Source organism: Brassica napus, chromosome A3 (assembly GCF_020379485.1).
Source record: "Brassica napus cultivar Da-Ae chromosome A3, Da-Ae, whole genome shotgun sequence".
NCBI classification, from domain to species: domain Eukaryota; kingdom Viridiplantae; phylum Streptophyta; class Magnoliopsida; order Brassicales; family Brassicaceae; genus Brassica; species Brassica napus.
Window position 1 is genome coordinate 6,705,664 of NC_063436.1, and position 23,192 is coordinate 6,728,855.

Here is a 23,192-nt window from a genome sequence, read left to right on the forward strand (position 1 = left end):
TTCAATAATGACATGTGGTTGCTCTTGTTACAAGTCTCCACCACAACCACATTCAATCATCATTCACATTTTTTGCCCATTCAACTGCTATAATGTTTTTAGGAATCTACAACAACTTTAAAAACATGTTATGGTTTTCGAAAACGCTAGTTTTATCAAAACTTCGAAAATTATGGTTTTCTTTCTTTTGAAGAAGTTTTCATAATATTTCATTCAGTTGTAAAATTGTTATTACTCCCCTCCCCTCCTCCCCCCCCCCCCCCCCCCCCCCCCCCCAAAAAAAATATCTATAATAAACTAATTTGAGATAAAAACCAAATTTTGAAAACTAAATCGAAGAAATAGAATCAACATAAAAAATAATTGAATGAGAACTTTAAACACTTTGTGCAAGTTTGTCAAACATTGTATTCTTTACTCTTTGTATATGTTTAATTGCAAAATTAGAAAATAATTTTACATCAGAAAATGTAAATTCTTTATTTGCTATACATTATTGTAATTGTAGGTAAATTAAAGTATTAAAAACTTCATGTCAAATTTTGTAAGAAAACATGTTAAATAAGATTCAAAAGTAAAATTATTTTATATTTTAATGGAACATATTTCTTATATTATATAAAAAATTCAAAATTTAAGATCTAAAAGTCGAACTTAGTAAAAATCATAAGCTCTTAACATTTTATTTTGGAAATACTATTTTAAAAATAAATTCATTTTATGTTTTCTAAGGTAACATTTTTTTCTATTATATAAAAATCAAATATTTAAAATCAAAAAGTTAAACTCAATAAAAATCATATTCTTCATCATTGAATTTTGGTAACAGAAAGATGCTAGATTTTTATATTTAAAGATTCAAGTGATGAAATTTCATAGATATAAGTTTAGTCGGATATTTATCATCTACATAAAGCAAACATTCGATATTATCACCTTAAATGTTGAAGATTCGTTAGAAATTTTTGATTTTAGAAACCAAAATCACAACTAATCAAATTCAAAATATGAATCATAAAAAAACCTAAGATTTACAAAGAGAAGTAGAAGAATCACCTTTACTCATATCTTCTTTCTTCCACGCTCTTCTCCTTCTTTATCTTCCTCAAATAACTCGGATTCACCTATCATCAACATGAAAATATAACCCACTGAGTAAACAAAACATCTTAAGCAAACCAAGTTACTAAAATTCTTAAACTTACTAATCTCTTCAAAGCCACATAGCCAGTTTCTTGCAAATTTGAGAGCTTGTACATTTGATCAAATGAAGATGACGACTCTTATAGTTGTTAGAACATGATTTCCAACGTTAATTGATGATTCATAAGACAATGTTGTTACGAGATAAATCTTTAAAACATCGTATTGTATTTGCATTATATCAAGATGTCTAAACTTTAAAAGACAACCATATCCAAAACTAGTTCATCCAAATACACATCTAAAGCTGATTTTCATTTTCATGATTTTGAGAAAAATGCATAAAAGCTCTCCACTATAAAGATCATGAAGAGTCAAGTGACATACCTTAGTTTTGAAGCAGTAAGAAGTCGATGAAAAAGATCAATTTCTTTTTGTGAAGGGTGAAGAACAAGGCTACAAAACACGAAGTTTTGATGTGTGAAAATGAAGATTGATTTCCCCCAAATACATTTGATATAAGTATGTCAGCAGCCGAAATTAGGCTTGATTAGTCCATTTGAACTCGCTTCTCGTAAATGAGTATGTGGATAATCGGCCTATTACATCAACTAACCTTTAGCGTCAGACTTGCAAGATTTTTCTACTTCTTGGTCTTTTTTAAGTGTGATGTTTGCTTATAATTGTCTTATTTTTGTTTTCTGGTTAGATAATATGACAACAATTTTCTTAGTTGGATTGCTTTTGTTATCAACTTATCATACGTTGCGAACATTTTCTCTGAAGAATAAGGTATTCTTACAAAAAAACTTTGATTGACCAAAAAAGGTAAAATGCAATTTCTCTTTATACGACCATATAAACATAAATTGTATTTATGTGTAGACAGCTACCATCATCCAACAAAAAAAAAAAGAATGCTCTTAAGATTTCCCCACAGATATTCTCTCTCTCCTCCAAGAACACATGTATAAATAGACAAACACATTGATCCAAACACACAGACACATTTTACACAAGTTAAGCTTTTCTTATGTCAAACAGTAGTGATTCTCCGACCACGGGGAATAAACAAACGTTTAATGTACCTTCCATCGCATTGCCTTCCAAATCTTCTGATCAGTCTCCCCAAACATCTCCAGGCTCATCTTCTTCCCCATCCCCATCGCCGGCGAGAATAACGGCGACTAGAACATCCGGCCGGCACTCATTTTTCAGAGGAATCCGGCTACGGAACGGGAAATGGGTATCTGAGATTCGAGAGCCGCGTAAAACGACGCGAATATGGCTCGGGACTTATCCGGTGCCGGAGATGGCAGCTGCCGCTTACGACGTGGCGTCGCTAGCTCTGAAAGGCTCGGAGTCAGTTTTGAATTTTCCCGGTTTGGTTTTGAGTTATGTGGCTCCGGCTTCGAACTCTGCCAAGGATATAAGAGCTGCTGCCGCGAGAGCAGCAGAGATGAAGCAACCCGGAAAGGAGGAGGAGGAAGAAGAAGAAGAAGCGTTGTATTCTTCGTTGGAGTTTATGGACGAGGAAGCGATGTTGAATATGCCGAGTTTGTTTACGGAGATGGCGGAAGGGATGCTGATGAGTCCACCAAGAATGACGGATCTATGGATGGATGATTCGCCGGAGAATCATGAAGGAGATAGTCTCTGGAGTTACAAATGATTCCATGCTACGTTTTCTTTGTCTGGTCAAATGAGTTTTTCTTTGTTTTGCTTTTGGGTAGACAAAAGACCGATCAAACCGGTCTGAATAGAATTAAACCAAATTGAATCTGAAGAATATCCGCGTAGATCTTGTTTTATGATATTTCAAATTCAAGTTTTTGGGTCTTATCTGAACTTGAATAAAATCTAATAAAAAATATATTCAACTCCGAATATCTAAAATATTTTAAAAATACATAAAATATTGGGAAAATTGCTAAAAGAGAACAAAAAAACAAGGTTGTTGTCCCTTTAGTATAAAACCAACATAAAGTTGTCTCAATAGTATAATTTTTCTCATAATCCCAAAACTAACCCTATATTTAATCTAATTAAACACAATTTAAAAGTTAATTTGAATTTTTAAAAAAAAAGTTAATGGAAAAAAGGTAAAAAACAGTTGAAAGGCAATCGAAAAAAAAAAAAGGTATAGATATGCATCATAGAGAACAAGAGTTTGTGAGAAGAATCAAAAGAAAAACTATGGAAAAACCATAGATTGATGAAGAAGAGAAGGAATAATCGTTTTTTTTTAAATTTTTTAAGTAAAATCGACCATAACACGTTTTAGAAAGTTAAAATATTTCTAAGAGATTTTTAGAATATTTTCTTAACTGAAATTTCATTAATTTTCGCAAAAAATCAAGTATTCTTATCCGTAGAAGGCGACTTCTAAAAGTTTAGAAGAATGATAAAAATTCTGAATACACTTTCTACTTTGAGTAGACGTAAGATTATATTGTAGAAAACACATTCCTCGAAATTTAGAATACTTTATAAAAGTAGAAGATGCATTCGGAAGGAAAGTGGATACCTTTACGATTAGTAGAATGTGCATTCCTCTTTTTTAGAAATTTAGTAAATAGTAAAATGAACGTTCTAAAAGAAGTAGATGAACGTGTTTATTTTAGAAATCGTTTTCTACTATACCATTTTTCATAGAAGACGCATTCTACTTTTAGTAGAACGTATTTTAAAAATCTTATTTACCAAGTTTTTGAGCAAAAGAAAATTACCAGCTTGTGTATATGGATGTTTTATTAATTGTTTATATTTTTAATAATTTTTTTGATTCATAAAATTATTTATTTCATTAGTTTTCAGAAATACAAAGGGTAAAAAAGAGAAAAATTAGACAAAATTAGTTTTATACTAAAGGGACAACAACCTAATTTTTTTGTTCTCTTTTGGCAATTTTAAATATTTAATGTAGATTTTTGGTATTTGATCAAATATTTAGATTTTTATGGTTTGACTAAATTTAATTTTGAGCGGATACTTATAATTTGTTTTATACAACTTACAAATCATTTCCTACAGTTTATTTCACTAAACCATGCAAATCCCTAAATCCCAGCAAAATGTCTAAACCAGCTGATCAGACTAAATTGCAATAAAAAAAAGTCTTTACCAAGACCTTCTGGCTGCGACCGAGGCTCTCAAACAAAAAAAAAAAAACTTCAAATCAAACGCAAGGAAAAAGGATAAAACTTCTGTAACTCAGTATATCCGCATATGCGTCGTCTTCCTCAACATCCAAACTTGCCCAGAAACACCCATCTCTGAAAATTGCGTCCACGACACCTAACAACTCTCCCCAAAAATTCGACGTCCCAATGATTTTATTCTGCAATTCAATTGACACCCTTTATCCAAAACCTTCCCTTCCCCACAAATCTCACTTCTTTTCCCTCTCCGATACAAAACTCCGAAACCTTAGCTTCGCCGGGTTCCCTCATCTCCGGATCAAATCATGCCTCAAATCAGCTTCTTCCTCCGAAATCGACATGGTGAGGAACAAAGAAGGAGTCTTCGCTCCCAAGGAGAAGAAAGTAGTCGTCTTGTGGGACCTCGACAACAAACCTCCCCGCGGGCCTCCTTTCGAGGCCGCGACGGAGCTCCGGCGAGTCGCGGAGCACCTCGGCCGAGTCGTCGAGATCTCGGCCTACGCGAACCGCCACGCTTTCATCCACTTACCTCACTGGGTCGTCGAGGAGCGGCGATCGAGGAGGAGCCTCGACTTCGCGGAGAGGAAAGGCGAAGTGGTCCCGGAGGAGCCGTACGTCTGCGGCGTGTGTGGACGGAAGTGCAGGACGAATCTTGATCTGAAGAAGCATTTCAAGCAGCTTCACGAGAGGGAGAGGCAGAAGAAGGTGAACCGCATGAGGTCGTTGAAAGGGAAGAAGCGTCAGAAGTTTAAGGAGCGTTACGTCTCCGGGAACGAGAAGTACAACGAGGCGGCGAGGAGGCTGCTCACGCCGAAAGTCGGGTACGGGCTCGAGGCCGAGCTGAGGAGAGCGGGGGTTTACGTGAAGACGGTGGAGGATAAGCCGCAGGCGGCGGATTGGGCGGTGAAGAGGCAGATACAGCATTCGATGACGCGTGGGATTGACTGGTTGGTTTTGGTGTCGGATGATAAGGACTTTTCGGATATGTTGAGGAAGGCGAGGGAGGCTGATCTCGGGACGGTTGTGGTGAGTGATAGGGATGGTGTGTTGGGGCGGCAGGCTGATTTGTGGGTGCCTTGGATGGGGGTGGAGAATGGGGAGATTGGGGAGAAGGATTTGGTGCCGGAGAAGAGACGGCGGTTTGATGAGGAGGGGGAGGAGGAGGAGGAGGGGGATGGGTTGTTTTCGTTGGCGTATGATGAGGATGAGAGGGAGGAGATGAGGGTGGAGAGTGATGGGTTTGGGAGGTTTAGTGTGTCTGCGTTTTCGGAAGATGAGGGGGATTTTGCGTTGAGTGATAGTGATGATGATAGTGACGATGAGCTTAGCTTCTGAGTTGTAGTTGTGGATGTTTCGATCGGTTTAGGACATGAACCGGGAATTTGAGTTGAAAAGAAGCTCTGGTTGATGTGTCATTTTTTTGGAGCAGTATACTCTGAAATCAAGAGTAGAACCAATCTTTTGCGTAAGCAGAAAAGCAATGAGAATTCAAGTTAACATTGTCGAATGATCTGAATGAGACTAATGGTATATATATCAAATTGGTTACGCTGGTTGTTGTAAAGTATTGAATCTAGGATTTGCTTTTGGATAGTGCTGGTGTAAAGCTAAGTGACACTCTTATCACAACTCAAGCGGTGAACAATCAGAGATTATAACTCATGTCCACAATGATTTGGTAAAAAAAATCATAATACTGCAAAGCTTGTCTCGTTTGTTTCTGGCGGCTTTGCTACTGGTTATTTGCAACTCAGGACACCATTCTTATAATCTCATCACTGGACAAGTTTGGGGTTTCTTTTGAGTATTGCCAGATACAACATTCCATCTGAGTGGATGCAAAGCTTTCACACAAGTCTCCAAAAAATGTCTAACCTTAGTTCATAAACAATTTGTTAGTTGAGTTCCCATACCCAAACTTCATCGGTTTACCCGGTTTGATTGTTTATGTTAATTCTTCCTTTGATTCCATAAATTAAACAATTCATCCAAAGAAATAACAAAAAATAAATTTATTCGAAATAAAACAACACTCATGCAATGCAAGTGCAATAATGTCTGGGTTCAATATAAAATTGGATTGCATTATACCGATTTTAACCGAAAACCGGACAAACATTAAAGTAAATCTGTAAAATGGAAACTTAACAAGGGATAAAATAGTAAATAAACAAATCGACGTCAAGCTGACGCGACTGCTGTCTCATTCTCTCTCTGCTACTACTTCTGTCCGCTCCAAAGAAAGATCCGAAGCTTACAAACACAAATCCACTTTCAGTTTCTCTTCAATTTTTGTCTCAATAAAAAAAAAACCCTAGTTTCGATTCAATTCGTGATCGGACCTTAATCGCAATCGAGAGAGAGAGAGTGAGACTCTAGGCCTATGGATTTCGATTCGAACGGAGGAAACAAACGAGTCTTCAACCGACTCGGCGGGCCAACTCGCCCCGCGCAGCAAACCAACACACGGCAACAAGTCTGCTTCCACTGGCGAGCGGGACGGTGCTACCGAAACCCTTGCCAGTTCCTCCACCGAGAGCTACCTGCTGGCCCCGTTCCGAATCACGCGAACAAAAGGGCCCCCGACGAGTCCGGGTTCGCGGGCCCGAGTCACCGGAGAGGACCCGGGTTCAACGGGAGCCACTCTAGTAATAACAATAACAACACCTGGGGGAGGTTCGGTGGGAACAGCAGGGCGGTTGTGACGAAGACGGAGAAGGTGTGCAGGTTTTGGGTGGATGGGAGCTGTAGCCACGGTGAGAAGTGTAGGTTCTTGCATTGCTGGAGCAAAGGAGATGGGTTCTCGTTGCTGACGCAGCTTGATGGGCATGAGAAGCTTGTGAGTGGGATCGCTTTGCCGTCTGGATCTGATAAGCTTTACACTGGGAGTAAAGATGGGACTATTCGTGTTTGGGATTGTGCTTCTGGACAGGTCTTTGATTCGGTTTCTTGTTTTGTTTGAGGATTGGTTATCATTGTTTGTTTTGGTTTCGATGTAGTAGAGTGACTCAAGAGGATGCAATTAGTACAAGTGGAGTAATGAAGTTAGTTGTTAAATTAGGAAAGGAAGTGTGTAACTTTTGTTAGTTCTATTGATCTTTGATAGATTTATTTTCTCGTTGGATCAGTGTACAAGCGTACTCAATCTTGGTGCGGAAGTTGGTTGTGTGATTACTGAAGGCCCATGGCTATTGGTTGGCATGCCAAATCTAGTGAAGGTAAGTTCTGACTGTGATCGCTCTTAGCCTTTTATTTTCCTAGACTGTCACAATATCAAGGAACCTTATTGTTCTATGCTTATTGAGTTATAGTATTGTTGTTGCTACAGGCTTGGAATATGGAAACCAACGCAGACCAGAGTCTCAGTGGACCTGTTGGCCAAGTGTATTCTCTTGTTGTGGGCACTGATCTACTCTTTGCAGGCACACAGGTAAACTTCCAAGCTTTTTTCTTGCTAAAATCTCTTCTATGAAGCATGGGTGTTAATGGCTATAAATATATCAGCTTTTGGTGAAATAAGTTCTTTGCTTTCTCTGCAGGACGGTTCTATATTGGCATGGAGATATAATGCTGCCACCAACTGCTTTGAACCGGCGGCGTCACTAATGGGCCACACACTTGCAGTTGTTACCTTGTATGTTGGAGCGAACAGGCTCTATTCAGGGTCCATGGACAAATCCATAAAAGTAAGTACTAGTGATTCATCTTTTATGCTTGAGTTGAGAACTCCCTTTCTTATTGTTTTGGTTTGTGTTTGGTAGGTTTGGAGCCTTGAGAATCTTCAGTGTATACAAACTCTAACAGATCATACATCAGTTGTGATGTCTCTCATTTGCTGGGATCAGTTTCTTTTGTCTTGCTCATTGGACAACACTGTCAAGGTTAGATTCATTGTTATACTATCTATCAGATAATCTCGTGATTGTTTTTATTTTCCCCTATTGACATTTTTTTCTTTCTAGATATGGGCTGCAGTTGAAGGAGGCAACTTGGAAGTTACATACACTCACAAAGAAGAAAATGTATAAACGTGTTATCCTCTTACTTTGGTCCTAATCTTTTATGTAATCTAACTAACAATTTCTGTTAATATCTGAATATTCAGGGAATGTTAGCTTTATGCGGTGTACATGATGCAGAAGCCAAACCGGTTTTGCTGTGCTCTTGCAACGACAACACCTTGCGTCTCTACGACTTACCATCGTAAGTCTTGCAACACTTGTTTGTTTTCCGATCTCTTCTGTTTTCTGAAGCTGAGGTTCATTTGTTAGATTTACGGAGAGGGGCAAAATCTTTGCGAAGCAAGAGATAAGGTCAATCCAGATAGGTCCAGGTGGCATATTTTTCACGGGTGATGGAACCGGTCAAGTTAAAGTATGGAAGTGGTCCACTGCACCAGCCGCCGCAGCTATGTCTTGAGGAAGTTAGCAACCTTGTCAAGACTTCTTTTCCTACGATGTTCTTGTACCATTATATATTGGGGGTCTTTTGAGTTGTTTTCTCTCTTTCTTATTGATGGCGTCCTCCTAGTAAAGGCTATGGTCTGATGAGATTGTGTCATGTTAGGAGTTTTAAGACAGAAGTGGGAGAGTTTTGGTCTTGTAACACATGGATTTGTATGGTCACATTGTCATAATAAAGGATTGATCTATTCATGAAAGTGTAGAAACCTTTAGGCTTGTTGTCACTTTAACTATCCCATCTGCTCCGAGCTGTTTAGCTACGGTTAAACGGTTGTCATCAACATCAACAATAACTATCCTAGGCACACCGAAAGAGCGAGCAGCCAACATAGTGACAAGACCAATAGGTCCAGCTCCCATTACTAATATATGTGTTTCAGGACCAACCTCAGCGGCGACAAGTGTGTACACGGTACACCAACACTTGTGGCTCACACATTGCTCCTTCTTCCAAACTCACATTCTCAGACAACTTGAAGCATAGATCTTCAGGGTGAACCACTTGGTTGGCTAAAGAGCCATGAACCAGTGGGGTTGCAAGAAACAAAGATTGTATTTGTTCAATATAAGTACCTTGGGGTAATGAGCATCACTTCCACATGTACCAACAGCTTTCATCTTAATTCTCGCATCATGAGGACCTAAACAAGATCATAACAAAAGGGTCACACGAAAATAATCAAAACCATGAAAAAGAATGAGCTTACCCAACGGAAGGAAGATGAAAAGGTTGGATTTGGAGAGTGTTCAGACCAGCCAACCAGCCAACCAAGCATCCATGTTCTATTTTTTCACCTTGGAGCCTTCTCCATGAGACATTCCTCGTTTCCCCATTACTCTTCTCTGCTATGCTCAGCTCAAAGGCTCTGTACTGATCTCAGCTATTGGATTAAGTGAAAGACAAAACCAAACCCACCAGAGCCTTCAAAGAATGATTTAAGAAAACAAAAGGGGTCAGCATCGAAATCTCCACAATATAATAAATAAATACACATGAACCACGAAATATGATAAACCCATATTGTTGATTAGTCTTTTTCTAGTTACATCATAATCACGTTTAACAGATTGTTTCACTCGTAATCTAAACATAACATATTGAGAACAAGTTTCCCTAGATAGCTTTGGGTTTTCGAGACTTGGATAGCTTCTTTGACTTGAATAACATTACAATATCAAATCTACCAGACAAGTTTCTGAGTTGGTTAGTCTTTTTGATTAGCGAGGAAGATTGTTTTTTTTTTTGGTTATATCACAATTTATCATCACTTGTTTCACTTTGATGGCTTTGCAATAACCAATTTACATATCCATGTGAGACTAAACACATGAAGCAATAACAAACAAGTCTCTCACTCTATATGTGCAGTTTTGACTATTTGTTTATTGTAGTAATCAGCTCAAATTTTAATTTTCTTTAAATAGTTTTTTTGAATTATACACAGTTTCCCCAAAGGCTTCATAGGCCCAAGAGACTGATCTGTGTCGCCGGCGATGCCCAAATTTAAACATGAAAACATCCTCAACTTCCATGTTACAAAGTTTTCCTAGATCCTATGGTTGACATCAAAAAAATTATAATAGCAAAGCTTCTTCTCATAAAGATCAAAGTACCAAAGATCCAATCTTCATTAAAAATAACTACCAAGATCCTAAACTCTTTGTATGAATGTACGACCAATAAATAAGTGTTGGTGAACCATCAAAGCTTCCTCTCATAAAGATTAACGAAAAGAGGCTCATGCTTCATGATCTTATTATATAAACCTCACCAAACCTTGCTCATTTGTTTGGCTCCGATCTAAATATAAAAAAATCACACATACTTTTTTTTTTGTAACAGAAGAATCACACATACTCTTTCACCATAATGAGTTTTCAAACATTATGGCTATTTCGCATAGTTCTCATCGTAACATTCATCTCCCATGCCTCGTGTTTTCCAGATCAAGGTACAGTATTTCATTGTTTCTTTACGTACACATCGCTCAATGCGTGACGATATGTATTTGTATTTTATTATTAAAACCTTTGTTTTTTTTTTCTGTCCCCTGAAGCTGGGTACTATAGTTTTACGAAAGATGCAAAACTCGCACCAATGTTCGCTCGCTTCGATTACATAATCATCGGAGGAGGAACCTCCGGTTGCGCGCTAGCCGCAACGCTCTCTCAAAACGCTAGCGTTTTGGTTCTTGAGCGCGGCGGCTCGCCATACGAAAACCCGGCGGCGACGGATATAGGAAACTTCGCCACAACACTCTCAAACACATCACCCAAGTCATGGTCGCAGCTATTCATCTCCGAAGACGGCGTTTATAACACACGCGCGCGTGTTCTAGGAGGAGGCTCGGTGCTAAACGCCGGATTCTACACACGTGCCGGGGATGACTACGTGAAGGAGGCTGAGTGGGAGAGCGGTGAAGTAGAAGCTGCTTATGAGTGGGTCGAGGAGAAAGTAGCGTTTCAACCGCCGGTGATGGGATGGCAAACGGCGTTGAAAGATGGGCTTTTGGAGGCTGGAGAGTTTCCGTACAATGGTTTCACGTACGATCATATCAATGGGACCAAGATCGGTGCTACGATATTTGATCAAGCCGGTCATAGACATACTGCTGCTAATTTGTTGGAGCATGCTAATCCGGACACGCTTGCTGTCTATTTGCATGCTACAGTTCACAAGATCCTCTTCACAACCAAAGGTATTTGAATGATCTACATTTTTTTCTCTCGTTCTATTTTTTTAGTTTTAGGTTTGGGTTGCCATAGTATTAAGGAGGTATATATTTCAACTAAAGTTTGAGATGATTTTTTAAATTAAAAATGACAAATCGAGGTTATTCAAACATGGTTCTAATAATTCTTTTGAAATCCAGTACTCATAGTTTTAGAAAAGATTTTATCGTGGTTTAACAAAACTCAAAATAAATTCTTGGTTCACCCAAATTCATCTAAAAACTTGATAAAAAATCAAAATATTTTAAGTTCTTGATTGGATACACCCCATATATCTATAAAATATTTTATAAGATTTGTCTGACTAAAATGAAAAGTGAAGGAGTTTCGGTTTGGTTTCATTATACGAAAACCGATTTGATTTTATATGAACATTACCGCTTAGTTTTGGTTTTTATATACGTTCACCTCTACTTTTGAATATGAAATTATGTTTTGGACAGGAAGGCCAAGGCCAAAAGCGTACGGAGTGATATTTCAAGATGCAAATGGAGTGTTACACAAGGCAGAGCTGGCGAAAATCGCAACGAACGAGGTGATTTTGTCCGCGGGTGCCATCGGGAGCCCGCAACTGCTGATGCTTAGCGGTGTGGGTCCTATGGCTCATCTTACGGCTCACAAGATTAAACCGGTGGTCTTAGATCATCCAATGGTCGGGCAAGGGATGGGAGATAATCCGATGAATGCCATCTTTATTCCTTCTCCTACGCCCGTGGAGGTTTCTCTAATACAAGTCGTTGGGATCACAAAACATAATAGTTACATCGAAGGAGCAAGTGGCGTAATCTTTTCTTATAGTTGGACTCGTAATTATTTCGATGGTGTTTTGAATTATCTCAACGAGGTATCATATATAAAAACACGTTAAACGTTGTTACTACTTTATTATTACTAACGAAATTAACTATATGCTAATGTCTTTTTATTTTTTCATTGTGTAAGATGCAGACAAGCCGTACTAATACATCTACAACATTCTCGACTCAATCCATCACAGATTTTTTCAAGTCTATACATCCGTTATTGAGTGCAACAACAAAAGCCGGTTTGATTCTCCAGAAAGTGGCTGGACCGGTCTCGAGAGGTCACTTGGAGCTTAGGAACACAAACCCAAATGATAATCCTTCAGTGAGGTTTAACTACTACCAAGAGCCAGAGGATCTAAAGAAATGTGTTGAAGGGATTACCACTATTATTAAAGTGATTAACTCCAAGGCATTTGCGAAATTCAAGTACCCCGACGGGACCATACATGGCTTGCTCGATCTAATACTAAGCATTCCCACTAATCTAAGACCGAGACACGTAACCTCGGTGTTTGATTTAAGACAGTTTTGCATAGACACTGTGATGACTATTTGGCATTACCATGGAGGTTGCCAAGTTGGAAGAGTGGTAGACAAGAATTACAAAGTCTTAGGTATTGATGGTTTAAGGGTTATAGATGGATCAACATTTCTCAAGTCTCCGGGGACTAACCCTCAAGCTACGGTTATGATGCTTGGAAGGTAAATACATAAATTTAATAAATAAGTTATCCAAACATTTTGCATCTAATTAAGAAATTATTGTTTTGATTGTTATATGTAGGTATATGGGACAAAAGATTCTTCGAGAGAGGGGAGCTTTCCACAAAAAGGATGAAGAAGCATGAGCTATTACTTTCAAATAGTTATTGTGCGTAGAATATGCTTTGATTACAAACTTGCCTATTACACTTTCAAAAGGAGGTTTGGAAAGTGAAGCATCAGCTATATGTAAAGGAGGATAATCCTTTGAGCATATTCGGTTGCTCGAATAGTTTTTTTTTTTTTGGTTATATAAATTGCGTAGAAGTTGTTACCACAAAATGTTAGGAGAAAATTGTTAGATGAAAGAAGTCAGTAAAAGGGAAATTCAACTTTGGCAAAGGAAGTACAATTAGTGAGACATGTTCACAAGTTTGAAGTTGAGTCTTTTGCCAAAGGAGAGTTGCCCTTTACTGTTCTATCTTTTGATCGTGTTCAGCGTAATTTTGCAAATCATATTCCCTTGTCCTATTCACGTGGTACTTACTTTCTACTGCTTTTACTTCTTATTTGAATGCTCGTTTTATATATTTTGTGGAAAGGCATAACCCGTAATGTAAAAGTGGATCCTATTTATTTGATTGCTTACCAGTGTCTTTTTAGGCCTGGGCATATTACCGGAAAGAAGCCTGAACCAGAGATACCGAACCAAATAATCGTTACATATAATATTTATTTTAGTGATTATATAATGATTTAATATGCATGTAACCATTTTATAATAAATCTTGTGATCAAAAAGTTTGTGGAGAACATTTTGTTTCACTTTGTGTTTTTATTATATAGATATGAAACTGACTTTGGTTGAAAATTACGAAAATCTTGGAAATAATACCTATATATATGCATCCGTGAACAAGGTGTTAATACTATTAAACAGCTTTAGAACCAGATGGTTAGAAGACCGAAATATAAACTATTTCATCAATCGTGGCGACTAACCATTGTCCGTAGATGCACATGAGCTAACCACATTACTCTACATGAGCAACGTGTGATTACTTATATCTTAGTTAATAATAGATATCTACTTCTTTGATTTTGCTTGTGAAGTACAAATCATATCTTATCTAGTTATTGGCTACTGCAAGGAGAGGGATGTACTATATTCTTCAACTATTCGTTGGCGAATAAGTATGACTTGTGTTGGTACTACAAATTTGGATCTTGCATTTTATGAAACTGGTTGAAGTCACTAATGGTTCCTCTTAAACCGAAGAAGGCACCAACTTTACCCAACATTATAACTTCGCATCATATTAAGAAGATGATCACTAATCATCTCATTTAAGAGCATAACTAGTAATTGACAACATCAATAACACAATAGTCTTTTATTTGGACAATGGAGAGTATATATTGGTCTCATCTTTAATGATCGATTAGTCCCTTTTTTCCCCGGAAGCATTTCTCTCTCGAAGAATCTTCTGCCCCATGTACCTACATATACCACTCCAATAATCATATCTGATTTAAGTCTACAACATGTATATATGGATCATTTGCGCCTGTTCATCTTACCTTCCGAGCATCATTACCGTGGCTTGAGGATTAGTCCCAGGAGACTTAAGAAAAGTGGATCCATCGATGACCCTCAACGCATCAATGCCTAAAACTTTGTAATCCTTGTCGACCACTCTTCCAACTTGGCAACCTCCATGGTAATGCCAAACAGACATCACGGTGTCGATGCAAAATTGCCTCAAGTTGAACACTGAAGTTACGTGCCTCGGCCTCAGATTGGTGGGAAGGCCCAGCATGCGATTGAGCAACTCGCGTCCGGTTGCATTCAAATACTTGTATTTGGAGAATGCATTCGAGTTTATCACTTCAATAGTGGTTTCAAGTCCTTTAACACATTTCTCAAGATCTTCTGGCTCTTGGTAGTAGTTGAATGTCACAGAAGGGTTATCATCTGGATTGGTATTCCTGAGTTCTAAGTAACCTCTAGAGAACGGACCATCGACTTTTTGGAAGATGACGCCATCAATTTCAATCAAATTCAATTGAAAATCACTGGAGTTGATAAAACTTGTGATTGATTGAGTGGAGAGTCTTGTCTGCACAATGCTTCATAAGTAAATATATAACATAGTCTCATGATTAATTAACAAAAAAAAACCCAGCAATGTATTGATATCATACCTCAAAGAACATACGTGTCAAGTTATAAGAGAGACTCAATCCACTAAAACCTTCAATGAAATTGCCAAACCTGGTGATTCCAACGACCTGAGGGAGGGACAATTCTACAGGTTGAGGAGAGGGGACAATCACACTGTTCATAGGATTATCTCCCATCCCTTGTCCAACCATGGGGTGATCTATAACCACGGGGTCCACCCCTTGGGCTTCAAGATGAGCCCTAGGACCTACACCGCTTAGCATCAACAGCTGAGGGCTGCCAAGTGCACCTGCCGACAAAATCACCTCGTTCATTGCATTTTCTGCCAGCTCTACCTTGTGGAACATTCCATCCGCGTCTTGATATATCATTCCGTACGCTTTAGGTCTTTGGTTTCCTGTTCTTAATATGAGTTTTCATATACAAGGACCAAAGTATATAAAAGCTTGATTTTTTTTTTTTTTTTGTAAATATATGAAATACCTTTTGTGGTGAAGAGGATTTTGTGCACAGTAGCGTGCAAGTAGACAGCAATTTTGTCCGGATTAGCATACTCTAACAAATCCGCGGCCGAGTGTTTATGGCCGGCAGAGTCGAAGGTGGAACCGCCAATCTTCGTTCCTATAATATGTTTAAAGGTGAAACCGTTGTACGGTAACACACCAGCCTCCAAAAGCCCATCTTTTAACGCAGATTGCCATCCGGTTACTTGTGGCTCGAACACAAGTTTCCTCTCGACCCACTCGTAAGCAGCCTCCACTTCCTCCATCTCCCACTCAGCCTCCTTCACGTAATACTCTTCCGCACGTGAGTAAAACCCAGCGTTCAGCACCGAGTCACCTCCGAGGACGCGTGCACGTGTGTTGTAAACGCCGTCCTCGGAGATGAAAGGCTGCGACCACGAGTTTGGTGTGATGTTTAAGAGCGTGTTGGCGAAGTTTTCGATGTCTGTGGCCCTCGGATTGTCGTAGGGAGAGCCGCCGCGTTCGAGAACCAAAACGCTAGCGTTTTGAGAGAGTGTTGCAGCTAATGAACAACCCGAGGTTCCTCCTCCAATAACTATGTAGTCGAAGCGAGCATACGTTGGTGCTGATGTTGCATTTTTCATAAATCCGTAAAACCCTGTTTTTACGAAAACAATTTTCATTACGTTTTAAATTCGTACTAATATTAACCTAACAGCTTCAAATGTTATTGTACATGAATTCGCGATGTAGATGCTACGTAGTTGGTTCATCATGAAGCTAAGATGTTACCTTTATCTTTATGGGAATAACTGGAGCCATGCAATATGAAAATTATGACGAGAACAGAAGGAAACATATGAAAACCCATTGCAGTGTAAGATAATATTTGCTTTGTACTAAATCTTGTGGAGACACAAACAAGAAGACTACATAATTCATACGATTTATATACTAATTAAGACGAAGTATAACTGTAGTCTGTTTCTGTATGACTGTCTTGTTTAAATATAATTACTTCCCCAGTTTATGGGTGTTTTCGTATAACCAAACGATTATGTAATGAATAAAGTAAGCACTAAACTCCGGAAAGTGAAGCCAACAAAATTACTTTACATCAAATTTGAATGATAATATAGTAATTTTAGTTTAGAAGGTAAATACTCTCGTTCCCGAAATAAATCACTTCACATTCTGTGCAAGACAAAACTGATATTACGTGAACGGGTTTTTTTCCTTTCGGGACTTGTACTATGTTATCTTGTTTCTAGCTATTAGATTTTTCCCCTTTTGTTTTCTATTCATTTGGAGTTATGTTTTCGTTTCAGTTTAGCTAATTAATTTTGATAATAATTTGGTATAAAGCTATAAGTAGCACATACGAAGTTTGACTATAATTATCTTTAATTGTGTTCAAAAACATTATCTTTAATTAAAATTTGGTGGTTTCGGAATTTTCAGTGAATCTACGAAAACTTCAAATATATTGATCAAGTATTGGTACTGAAATTCATTACCAGTTCAAGGATCATACGAATATTCTTTCCTTTTTAGATTTATATATTGAAAATCGTGGTAGCTCTTAGCTTTCAGTACATAGTTCTCCTCAATACTTAGAATTAGTCTCTTGATACACCTGCTACACGTTTTGCCGTTTGAAAACGTCCGGTAGAAGGATTATATAGTATAATTATGATGCTGCTTTTGATTCTCGTACAGGTCAGGTGAAAGAGGGTTGGATTGTAAGAGATAGCTATGTTTCTACAAAAAATGTGGGGATCTAGTAGTTTAGGAGAAGCGTCATCTAGTTTGGAAGCTGAGACTAAAGTGTTTCTCACCGCAATGCAAAATGTTTAACAAAATATAATAGAATACAAATATTTTACAGTTGAGATATTCAAAATGAGTTTTTTCAGATGGTGTAAGAAGTTAAATAATGTTTCCCAACAATAGGGGGCTTAACATTTTACTAAAAAAAACAACGGTGACTTATTGTTTGAGGTCTGAAGAGAGTTCAAATTCAACTATTTAATCTGGGCTCATCTCGATTTATTGTTTCATGCTTCTTCCTGATATTTGAAGAAGGCCGCCCTCTCTTTAAGAATTTTCTGCCCCATGTACCTACATAAAGCACTCCAGCAATCATATGTATGTGTAATATATGTACATAACATGTTATTAAATAAACTGTTATTTTGGTTTTTGCACTTACCTTCCAAGCATCATAACCGTAGCTTGAGGATTAGTCCCCGGAGACTTGAGAAATGTTGATCCGTCGATAACCCTTAATGCATCAATGCCTAAAACTTTGTAATTCTTGTCAACCACTTTTCCAACTTGACAACCTCCATGGTAATGCCAAACAGTCATCACATTGTCGATGCAAAACTGCTTCAAGTTGAACATTGAGGTCACGTGCCTCGGCCTAAGATTTGTGGGAAGGCCCAGCATGAAATTGAGCAGCACACGTGCGGTCACATCAGGGTATTTGTACTTAGTGAAGGCTTTCGAGTCTATCACCTTAATAATGGTTTTAAGTCCTTCGACACACTTGTTCAAATCCTCTGGTTCTTGATAGTAGTTGAACGTCACTGAAGGGTTATCGTCTGGATTCCTGTTCCGTAGCTCCATGTAACCCCTCGAGGCCGGTCCCGCCACTTTTTGAAACATCCCATTCACAGCTATCATATCTTTGAATCCACGATCCAAAGATCTTAAAAAGTCTACAATGGGTTGGGTTAAGATTTTCGTAGATGTAGTACGGCTTGTCTGTAGAATCCATGTACAGTCTCATAAGTAACATATACTCTCGTAAACAATAAGTTATAATAACCTTCGAACGTATTTATGTTACTATACCTCGTTCAGAACATGTAAAACACCATCGAAAAACCTACGGGTCAAATCAAAAGAGAGGGTCACGTTATTTCCTCCTTCGATGTAACTATCAAACTTTGTGATACCAACAGCTTGTACGAGGGACATTTCTTCGGGCGTAGGAGAAGGAATGAATATGGGACTCATGGGATTATCTCCCATCCCTTGCCCAACCATTGGGTGATCTAAGATCACCGGTTTAACCCCATGAGCTGCAAGATGAGCCATAGGACCCACGCCGCTCAGCATCAATAGATGGGGGCTGCCTATTGCTCCAGCAGACAAGATTACTTCATTCATTGGATTATTTGCTAATTCTACCTTGTGGAGCACTCCTTTTGTGTCCTCGAATATAACTTGGTATGCTTCTGGTCTCGGTCCGTCTGTTTTTTTTTCAAGAAAATGAAAGAAAGAATAATCCATTTAATTAATTATTTTTGTACTTGAATAAAATTTTGCAACAAATAAGATTGGAAAAAGCAACCATAAATAAAAAAAAAAACAAAAAAAAACAACCATAAATAAAAATATGTTAATTTTGTATCAGTGATATGCAATATGTCAATTTAAATAATTAATTGTTTTATGCAATTGTTTTATGCTAATTTTTTATCAGCGATATGCAATATGTCAATTTAAATAATTAATTAGTTGTATTGCGCAATACGCATGCAAAACACTAAAAGCACTAAATCTCTTATATATTAATTGAGGAACATTTGAATAGATGTAACCTCAATTTTGTATTAATTAAAAGAGACCCCAATGCATAGGTGGCACTCAATTAGGTAGTCAATTACTTTCAATTGAAAAATAAGTAGGTCCACATTCGATTTTTATATGTTGTTAGATACATAAGTTGGTCAAACTATATGATATAATGATATGATATGATATTTTCTTTCCTTAAATAAAACCTACGGAATTACCATAAATGACTAATATATATATGACAATTAATGAGTTTAATGATAAAGATTTGATAACAATGTATATCTCCTCCATCATTTTTTGTTTAATTTTATAATATTAAAATAAATTAAACAATCAAATTAGCTATAAAATAAAATTTAGATTTTTTCGTATATGTTATATTTTGAATTTTTAAAAACGACAATAAATGACTAAAACTATTAAAATTATTATGTTAAAAATTAATGATCAATGGTTTAACATTTTTATTATAAGAAGATACACATGATTTTAAAACCATATGAGTAAAAAATATCATTTAATAATAAAATAAATAAATATATATATATATATATATATATTAAACACTATATACCATAAGATTACATAAATATTTTAATATTAAAACTTTCAATGAATTTTCAAGAACATTTATAAATTATAAACTTATTAAAGATTTCAGATTGAAAATTTTGTTATCGATGATTTAAATATTTTTTTATAAAACGATATAAACGATCATAGAACCGTATGATTATAAATTCTTATTTAATAAATAACTATACAAAATATACTATTCTTAGAAAAATAGGTTGGTCCATCTTAACTTATATTACACTTTTTATTAAACTAACTATCGAATTGATAAATAACGTACCAAAAAATGTTTTGCACTTTCCTTAAATAAAAGCTACAAAATTATCTAATATGATTAACGTATATGTGAAAATTAATTATAATGAATAATAAATATTTGATAACAATTTTTGTATCTTAGTTCTTTTTTTAATTTTATATTATTAAAATATATTTAAAAATCACATTAAATATATAATAAAAATATTTATAATTTTTCTTATATGTTATATTTTGAATTTTTCAAAACGTCTATAAATTATTAGAAATTTAAAGATCCCCACTCTGAAAATTTTGTGATCAATAGATTATTTTTTTTGTCATAATAAGTTACAAATGATCATAAAATTGTATTAATATGAACTTTTATTTAATATTATAAGAAGATACACATTATTTTAAAACCATATGAGTAAAAAATATCATTTAATAATAAAACATATATATTTATATATATATATAGATTATACTATATACCATAAAATTACATAAATATTTTAATATTAAAACTTTCAATGAATTTTCAAAAACATTTATAAATTATAAACTTATTAAAGATTTCACATTGAAAATTTTGTTATCGATGATTTAAATATTCAGTTATAAAATGATATGAATGATCATAGAACTGTATGATTATAAATTCTCATTTAAAAAATGACTATATAAGATATACTATTCTTAGAAAAATAGGTTGGTCCATCTTGACTTACATTATATTTTTTATTAAACTAACTATCGAATTGATAAATAATCTACCAAAATGTTTTTTGCACTTTCCTTAATTAGAAGCTACGAAATTACCTAATATGATTAACGTATATATGAAAATTAATTATTATGAATAATAAATATTTGATAACAATTTTGGTATCTTAGTTCTTTTTTTTAATTTTATATTATTGAAAGATATTAAAAAATCACATTAAATATATAATAAAAACATTTATATTTTTTCTTATATGTTATATTTGAATTTTTCAAAACGTCTATATATTATTAGAAATTTGAATATTCCCACTTTGAAAATTTTGTGATCAATAGATTATTTTTTTTGTTATAATAAGTTACAAATGATCATAAAATATAACGCATATGAATTTTTATTTAATAAATATTCAAACTAAATAATATATATATATATAAAAACACTAATGATTTAAAGCAACAAGATTGGCTGATCAATTTAGTCGTCCAGTTGAAATCTTTCAAAAGTATGTGAAAGACTAAAGTCAAAGTAAATATGGATTTAGAATAGTAGTTATATTTTACTAGCCAAATACCGAAAAAAACCGAACCGAACCGAAACCAACCCGATATCCGAGTTGAACATCCGTAATCCAAATGAAGCCAAACTATTGTTTCATTCTCCAAAATATAATAAAAATAATAACTTAATCCCGCGCAAGGCGCGGGTCTTATCCTAGTTACGTATTATCAGCTGAAAGCCTCAAACAATTTAAAAGTTAAGAAATAATTTAATCTAGTTATTATCATAATAAAAAAAAGGTCAATGCATGGGCAGTCGCATCTATATCATTAATGTTTAAGTTCATAAATATACTTTCCTCCGTATTTTTCTCGTCGGATTGTGCGTTCTTCCTAGTTCCTCCATATATTTTTTTTACAAAAAAATGACTTTCTAATTTATTTAGCGCATAACATCTTTATAAAATGCTCCTTAAAAGTTAATGAATGTAAATCAATACCTGTTTTAGTAAAGAGGATCTTCTGGACAGAAGCATGCAAGTATACAACTATGTTGTCTGGATTAGCATACTCCAGCAGATTCGCCGCCGTGTGTCGATGACCGGCACCGTCAAAGATCGTACCGCCGATCTTAGTCCCGTAGATGTGATCATACGTGAAACCGTTGTACGGATTCACACCAGCCTCCAAAAGCCCATCTTTAAACGCTGTTTGCCATCCCATAACATGTGGCTCGAACACAAGTTTCTTCTCCACCCATTCGTAAGCAGCTTCCACTGCCTCGCGCTCCCACTCAACTTCTTCCACGTAGTCATCTCCCGCACGTGTGTAGAATCCGGCGTTTATCACCGAGCCTCCGCCGAGGACACGGGCTCGTGTGTTGTAAACGCCATCCTCGGAGATGAAAAGCTGTGACCACGAGTTTGGTGTGATGTTAAAGAGTGTGTTAGCAAAGTTTCCCAAGTCACTCGCCGTTGGATTATCATAAGGAGAGCCACCGCGTTCGAGAACTAAAACGCGAGCGTTTTGAGAAAGCGTTGCGGCTAATGCACAGCCTGAGGTTCCTCCTCCGATGAGTATGTAGTCGAAGCTAGCATAAGTTGGTGCTAGTGTTGCATCTTTCATAAATGTATAATGCCCTTTCTCCACATATAAAGAAAAAAATGATGAATATTGAAAAGAATACTAAGAATTATATTCAACATATCATCACGCATTATAATGATACCAATATGAAACTAGGAATGTACCTTTATCGCAATTACACGAGCCATGGAAGATGAAAATTGTAACGAAAATAGTAAGGAATATATGAAAGCCCATTCTAATGTAAGATTGTCTTGGCTTTGTTCGGAAAGAGAAAACTTCTTGTTTCATGCGCTCTATACAAGTATGAACCTTGTGTTCAGATCTGCTTAGTTTTCAAGTCTTCAAGGATTTTGTTGCGTAGTGTATTATTTATAGGTTTCACTGGTTTCTTGCAATTGTGAATGTCAAATTTGAGGGCGATCGCATTTGGATCGTTTGACACCAATTATAAATTAAAATATATTTAAAAAATTGCAATTAGTGAAAGTCACATCCGAAAACAGTTCTAAATTTTAATATCTTATATTACAAAGTACTGTCGACACAAAAATTATATAACAAACTGACTAATCGTTGTGCCATGTGTGCAGGTCGAACAACAATTAAGCTATTATTACTGGAAATTAGTTTATTTTAAACTTGCAGGGCAAATAAAACCGATCAATCTCTGTCATATACAAGTCTAGCTCTTACATTTTGAATAATATGTAAAAGTCACGATCATGTTCGTACCTCATAATATAATACCCTTATAATACGTAGCTACAGTTTGCTTTATAATATTTATGTAACTTCTTTAAGTTATTCAGAAT

At 36.2% G+C, this 23,192-nt stretch overlaps 6 protein-coding genes across 7 annotated transcripts; 4 read left to right on the plus strand and 2 right to left on the minus strand.

Moving 5' to 3' along the window:
• The first annotated feature begins 458 nt into the window (after positions 1 to 458).
• LOC106351040 (ethylene-responsive transcription factor ERF025-like) lies at positions 459 to 3,035 on the plus strand. The gene has a single exon (XM_048774114.1). It carries the CDS (start codon positions 2,177 to 2,179, stop codon positions 2,813 to 2,815), a length of 639 nt encoding a protein of 212 aa, XP_048630071.1. The 5' UTR covers positions 459 to 2,176; the 3' UTR covers positions 2,816 to 3,035.
• Positions 3,036 to 4,337: 1,302 nt separating this feature from the next.
• LOC106345903 lies at positions 4,338 to 5,897 on the plus strand. Its single transcript, XM_013785116.3, has one exon. It carries the CDS (start codon positions 4,473 to 4,475, stop codon positions 5,637 to 5,639), a length of 1,167 nt encoding a protein of 388 aa, XP_013640570.1. The 5' UTR covers positions 4,338 to 4,472; the 3' UTR covers positions 5,640 to 5,897.
• Positions 5,898 to 6,526: 629 nt separating this feature from the next.
• LOC106345902 (zinc finger CCCH domain-containing protein 63-like) lies at positions 6,527 to 8,964 on the plus strand. The gene is made up of 8 exons (XM_013785115.3): positions 6,527 to 7,236; positions 7,433 to 7,522; positions 7,633 to 7,734; positions 7,844 to 7,990; positions 8,066 to 8,185; positions 8,267 to 8,326; positions 8,410 to 8,507; positions 8,576 to 8,964. The coding sequence occupies exons 1-8, from the start codon at positions 6,688 to 6,690 to the stop codon at positions 8,721 to 8,723; spliced, it is 1,314 nt and encodes a 437-aa protein (XP_013640569.1). The 5' UTR covers positions 6,527 to 6,687; the 3' UTR covers positions 8,724 to 8,964.
• Positions 8,965 to 10,430: 1,466 nt separating this feature from the next.
• LOC106345901 (protein HOTHEAD) lies at positions 10,431 to 13,231 on the plus strand. 2 transcript variants are annotated; one of them, XM_022715240.2, is made up of 5 exons: positions 10,431 to 10,719; positions 10,825 to 11,466; positions 11,944 to 12,344; positions 12,449 to 13,008; positions 13,091 to 13,231. In XM_022715240.2, the coding sequence occupies exons 1-5, from the start codon at positions 10,638 to 10,640 to the stop codon at positions 13,152 to 13,154; spliced, it is 1,749 nt and encodes a 582-aa protein (XP_022570961.1). In that variant the 5' UTR covers positions 10,431 to 10,637; the 3' UTR covers positions 13,155 to 13,231. The 2 variants fall into 2 exon arrangements, with proteins under 2 accessions (XP_022570961.1, XP_013640566.1); XM_013785112.3 differs by having other exon boundaries at positions 10,444 to 10,719; positions 12,443 to 13,008.
• Positions 13,232 to 13,274: 43 nt separating this feature from the next.
• On the minus strand, positions 13,275 to 16,623 carry LOC106345900 (protein HOTHEAD-like). Its single transcript, XM_013785110.3, has 5 exons — positions 16,450 to 16,623; positions 15,677 to 16,315; positions 15,214 to 15,590; positions 14,590 to 15,128; positions 13,275 to 14,508 (listed from the first exon to the last, which is right to left on the minus strand). Exons 1-5 carry the CDS (start codon positions 16,526 to 16,528, stop codon positions 14,451 to 14,453), a joined length of 1,692 nt encoding a protein of 563 aa, XP_013640564.1. The 5' UTR covers positions 16,529 to 16,623; the 3' UTR covers positions 13,275 to 14,450.
• Positions 16,624 to 17,050: 427 nt separating this feature from the next.
• On the minus strand, positions 17,051 to 23,012 carry LOC106351039 (protein HOTHEAD-like). The gene is made up of 5 exons (XM_048774132.1): positions 22,542 to 23,012; positions 21,792 to 22,430; positions 18,517 to 18,917; positions 17,870 to 18,426; positions 17,051 to 17,778 (listed from the first exon to the last, which is right to left on the minus strand). The coding sequence occupies exons 1-5, from the start codon at positions 22,666 to 22,668 to the stop codon at positions 17,715 to 17,717; spliced, it is 1,788 nt and encodes a 595-aa protein (XP_048630089.1). The 5' UTR covers positions 22,669 to 23,012; the 3' UTR covers positions 17,051 to 17,714.
• Positions 23,013 to 23,192: the final 180 nt, after the last annotated feature.

What these genes read in the sequence shown, in the direction of transcription:
- LOC106345902 (XM_013785115.3), top strand. Translation starts at nt 6,688, where the DNA reads ATGGATTTCGATTCGAACGGAGGAAACAAACGAGTCTTCAACCGACTC. An exon ending in GGGATTGTGCTTCTGGACAG is followed by an intron (nt 7,237 to 7,432) that starts GTCTTTGATTCG and finishes TCGTTGGATCAG; the next exon opens with TGTACAAGCGTACTCAATCT. An exon ending in CCATGGACAAATCCATAAAA is followed by an intron (nt 7,991 to 8,065) that starts GTAAGTACTAGT and finishes TGTGTTTGGTAG; the next exon opens with GTTTGGAGCCTTGAGAATCT.
- LOC106345901 (XM_013785112.3), top strand. Translation starts at nt 10,638, where the DNA reads ATGAGTTTTCAAACATTATGGCTATTTCGCATAGTTCTCATCGTAACA. An exon ending in CTCGTGTTTTCCAGATCAAG is followed by an intron (nt 10,720 to 10,824) that starts GTACAGTATTTC and finishes TGTCCCCTGAAG; the next exon opens with CTGGGTACTATAGTTTTACG. An exon ending in TTTTGAATTATCTCAACGAG is followed by an intron (nt 12,345 to 12,442) that starts GTATCATATATA and finishes TCATTGTGTAAG; the next exon opens with ATGCAGACAAGCCGTACTAA.
- LOC106351039 (XM_048774132.1), bottom strand. Translation starts at nt 22,668, where the DNA reads ATGAAACAAGAAGTTTTCTCTTTCCGAACAAAGCCAAGACAATCTTAC. An exon ending in CTCGTGTAATTGCGATAAAG is followed by an intron (nt 22,431 to 22,541) that starts GTACATTCCTAG and finishes ATGTGGAGAAAG; the next exon opens with GGCATTATACATTTATGAAA. An exon ending in TTTTACATGTTCTGAACGAG is followed by an intron (nt 18,427 to 18,516) that starts GTATAGTAACAT and finishes TGGATTCTACAG; the next exon opens with ACAAGCCGTACTACATCTAC.
- LOC106345903 (XM_013785116.3), top strand. Translation starts at nt 4,473, where the DNA reads ATGATTTTATTCTGCAATTCAATTGACACCCTTTATCCAAAACCTTCC.
- LOC106345900 (XM_013785110.3), bottom strand. Translation starts at nt 16,528, where the DNA reads ATGGGTTTTCATATGTTTCCTTCTGTTCTCGTCATAATTTTCATATTG. An exon ending in TTATTCCCATAAAGATAAAG is followed by an intron (nt 16,316 to 16,449) that starts GTAACATCTTAG and finishes TCGTAAAAACAG; the next exon opens with GGTTTTACGGATTTATGAAA. An exon ending in TGACACGTATGTTCTTTGAG is followed by an intron (nt 15,129 to 15,213) that starts GTATGATATCAA and finishes AGCATTGTGCAG; the next exon opens with ACAAGACTCTCCACTCAATC.
- LOC106351040 (XM_048774114.1), top strand. Translation starts at nt 2,177, where the DNA reads ATGTCAAACAGTAGTGATTCTCCGACCACGGGGAATAAACAAACGTTT.